The sequence below is a fragment of the Apium graveolens genome, unplaced genomic scaffold (assembly GCF_009905375.1).
Source record: "Apium graveolens cultivar Ventura unplaced genomic scaffold, ASM990537v1 ctg366, whole genome shotgun sequence".
NCBI classification, from domain to species: Eukaryota; Viridiplantae; Streptophyta; class Magnoliopsida; order Apiales; family Apiaceae; genus Apium; species Apium graveolens.
Genome location: NW_027418205.1, coordinates 6,641 through 10,044, shown reverse-complemented (window position 1 = coordinate 10,044; position 3,404 = coordinate 6,641). Strand labels below are relative to the sequence as shown.

Below are 3,404 nucleotides of genomic sequence, written 5' to 3'. Positions count from 1 at the left end.
TGGAATAACAATTCAATTAAATAATAATTGACAAAATATATTTAATATTATCAAGTATTACAAAATATTGTAGAATTATTATTAAAACTACAATGATATGTTGAAAAAAAAATAATGTATATATTACTGAAATATATATTGATAACGGCTATATTGGTAACGGCTATATTGATAACCGCTAAACCCTAGAAAACTCCGCTCCTAGAAAACTCAGCCCCTAGAGCCCCTAGAAAACTCTGCCCTGTATTGTATCTATAAATCCCTTTTCACAAGCCCTCTCCGATCAACATCTTCAATTACAAAAATCCCCAATTACAAAACACAAGCTCAGACATTTTACAACAGATCTGAAGATGTCTTCATTCAACACACCTATAGCTTCCCAACCCAACTACCCCCCACATTCTCAACCCAACCACCTCCCACAGTTTCCACCTAAGAAGGTCCCGCGTGTGCACAAGTTTAGGTCACTGGCCGATTTATATCAGGCCACAAAACAAGTTAATTACCAGTCGATTCTCGGCCCCATCTTCCCAACATCTCCGGCCCCCCAGTCCACCCAAAAGAGAAATATATAGAAGATCTCCTGAAGGCAACCATAGTTGTTGTGGCTCCACATATTTATTATAATGAGCTCACATGTAAGATATGTGGATTTGGGGACAAAGAGGACCAAATATTGATATGTGATGATTGTGATAATGGGTTTCATATGAAGTGTCTGAGACCGGCTGTTCTTGAAATTCCCCCTGAAAACTGGTATTGTGATGGTTGCCGCAGTAAGCACCCAGAAGGTATCTGTCACTCTACATCGTCTGTATCTATTAGTTCAGTACAGGTATGTCACTCTACTTTACATTGTATGTTTGTGCGCGTCCTAATAAAATTAATATCTAAGTTTTAGTGGCACGGATCTGAAATACAAGTTAGTAATAATTGTTGTGACCTAAGTGTTGATTTGAGATTACAATGTTACAATTGTTAATAATCCACTGGTTGTAGAACTTGTGTAACTTTAAAAATCAAAGTAAGGTAAATAGGAAAAATGTGGTCCTGAAATTTTTTTTATTTAATTTTACAATTTGGATTTCTTTTTAAATTTGATTTGATTATATTGCAGAATCAACCAGAGATGGATCTAGTAAATCAAGGAAGAGGTATTTTGGGATTATAGCTAAATACATTTCACCCGAAGGTAAGATTTTATTATTTTTAAATCAAGTTATTGATCATTTTTGGAATTGTGTACATATATATATATATATGTTGTTAATCTATTTTTATTGTTATTTAGTACATGAAGTGTTTTAATTTTAATTTTAATTTTGCTAATTTCCATATTATGTGACATAATTTTGCATTTTATCAATAGCATATTGTTTTATTAGTACTAATATTGTCAAAAGCAAAAACAGACCATAAATCCCCCTAACTTCTTTGTAGCAGGTAGGGGCCTATTTCTCAAAGTTGTGTACATCATTTAAACTAACTAGGTACAACTAAAGATGTGCTAATTTTTCACATATACATTAAAAAAAATTGTTTTTTTACAAATGTAAATAATTGACATTTATCTTACTTGAGCTTTATTTAAAAATATAAACATGATTCATAATATTTTTTCTACTTATAGTTGTATTATAAATTACTTAGTTGTATTATGAATTATTGTCATGACCTCATATTTTGATAGCTATCTTATATATTGTTGATATTTTAGTTCCTCAAAAAAGGCGTAAACGTTTGCCAAAAAAATCTACAAAATTTCTTCCGTACGTTCCAGCAAATGATGTTGAGAGTAGGAACAGACAAATGGATTCTCTACGTTTTGCTCTGCAGAGTAAGAACGTAGCATTTAGTGATAAACTGACATACTCACATGACATGGCTCCTAAATCTGCTAATCAATCCAAGTATGAGGCAGATGACATCCAGGTATATACATTTTAAATTTTAATTATAGGAGCACAACTCGTTTCCTTTGTTAAGTAATGTTCTTTTCTTTTCGAATTTATCTTAATTGAATGCACATTGTATTTAATGTTATATTTCTTATTTGGTTAGGAACTATCTACCGAAGATTACATAACAATAAAGAAATGTAAAGCAATGATGAAAGGAGGAAAATGTCCTCCTCTTAAAGTTGTTTTTGATGAAGTGGAAGGGTATAAAACATATTTGATAGATTAATTGGGTTTTGTTATTAATTATACAGATAGAATGTATATTAATTATGCATTTTTGCATTTCCAGGTACAAAGTTGAAGCAGATGGTCCAATCAAAGCCATGACTTTTCTTGCTGAGTATACAGGAGATGTAGATTTTGTCAGGAATCGGAGAGATGATGAGAATTTTGATAGCTTTATGACCCTCCTTACTTACAGAGACTCAGAAGAAGAAGATGGTCTCTTTATTTGCCCGGACAAGCGGGGAAATATAGCTCGCTTCATCAGTGGCATTACAACCATTCTGCGTAAGTATTTATGTGGTTCATACCCTTTAATTCTATATTTTTCGTTGTCTAAAAAATATGGATACCCATACCAAAATATTGACTAGTGCTGTAAAAATACAGGAGGGAAGAAAGAAGAAAAACCTCAAATCTGTGAGGTACAATGTTCGTGGTAAATGTCATGTTTATCTTGTCGCTCTTCGTAATATAAAAAAGGGAGAACGACTTTGTTTCGATTATAATGGACAAGATAATGGATATGATACACAACATTTTATTTAGGAGGCATCCTAGGAATGAACATTTTTTTACCAATGTACTCATTCTTCATATTTGTTATTTGTTATATTTTAGTAAGGCTAAATGACTTATAATACATGTAGTTGTTGATATGTAGTTTCAGATTAATGACTTATAATAGCTACAAATTTTAGTTTCCGCAATGAATAGAATAAATTTGTAACAACTAAATTAAGAGATTACATATATTTTGAAACCACGGTATTGTATAAGTCACATATAAAGCATTAAGAAAGTGCCACAACCTCTCCAGCATTACACACATGTAACCTACATCCGGGAGCTAATCCACAGTTTCCTTTTTCACAACCATGAAGAAACAACAAGAAATTATTTTTTAGAAAAATTCTAATTTTATTCTCTAACCCCTAAATCTCACATTCTAATCAACTTCTATAAATTTTTTTCTCCAAACATAGAATTATGTTCCTTCCTCTTGCAAGTTTATATATTTATATATATATTCTTGTTCATTTGACACATAAAATCACAAATTTTTGAAGATCAGTTTTATGCACAGGGGCAAGTTTACTCACAAAAGTACTTAACATGTTTCATATTGTATTAAATAAGTGATAAATTTGACACTGAATCAAACTTTGTGAGCTCCTTTATAAGTTTGATACCATATTAAGTAAAGAACTCATTTTA

The 3,404-nt window shown here is 31.5% G+C and overlaps 1 protein-coding gene across 1 annotated transcript; it reads left to right on the top strand.

Annotated features, from left to right (window-relative positions):
* The first annotated feature begins 712 nt into the window (after positions 1-712).
* LOC141701267 (putative Histone-lysine N-methyltransferase ATXR5) lies at positions 713-2,735 on the top strand. The gene is made up of 6 exons (XM_074504953.1): positions 713-794; positions 1,121-1,195; positions 1,721-1,935; positions 2,065-2,165; positions 2,254-2,478; positions 2,585-2,735. The coding sequence occupies exons 1-6, from the start codon at positions 713-715 to the stop codon at positions 2,733-2,735; spliced, it is 849 nt and encodes a 282-aa protein (XP_074361054.1).
* The last annotated feature ends 669 nt before the right edge of the window (positions 2,736-3,404 follow it).

Bases quoted from the DNA above. Each gene is read 5' to 3' on its own strand.
- LOC141701267 (XM_074504953.1), top strand. From the start codon at position 713: ATGAAGTGTCTGAGACCGGCTGTTCTTGAAATTCCCCCTGAAAACTGG. The intron at 1,936-2,064 runs GTATATACATTT...TTATTTGGTTAG, and splicing joins ATGAGGCAGATGACATCCAG to GAACTATCTACCGAAGATTA. The intron at 2,166-2,253 runs GTATAAAACATA...TTGCATTTCCAG, and splicing joins GTTTTTGATGAAGTGGAAGG to GTACAAAGTTGAAGCAGATG.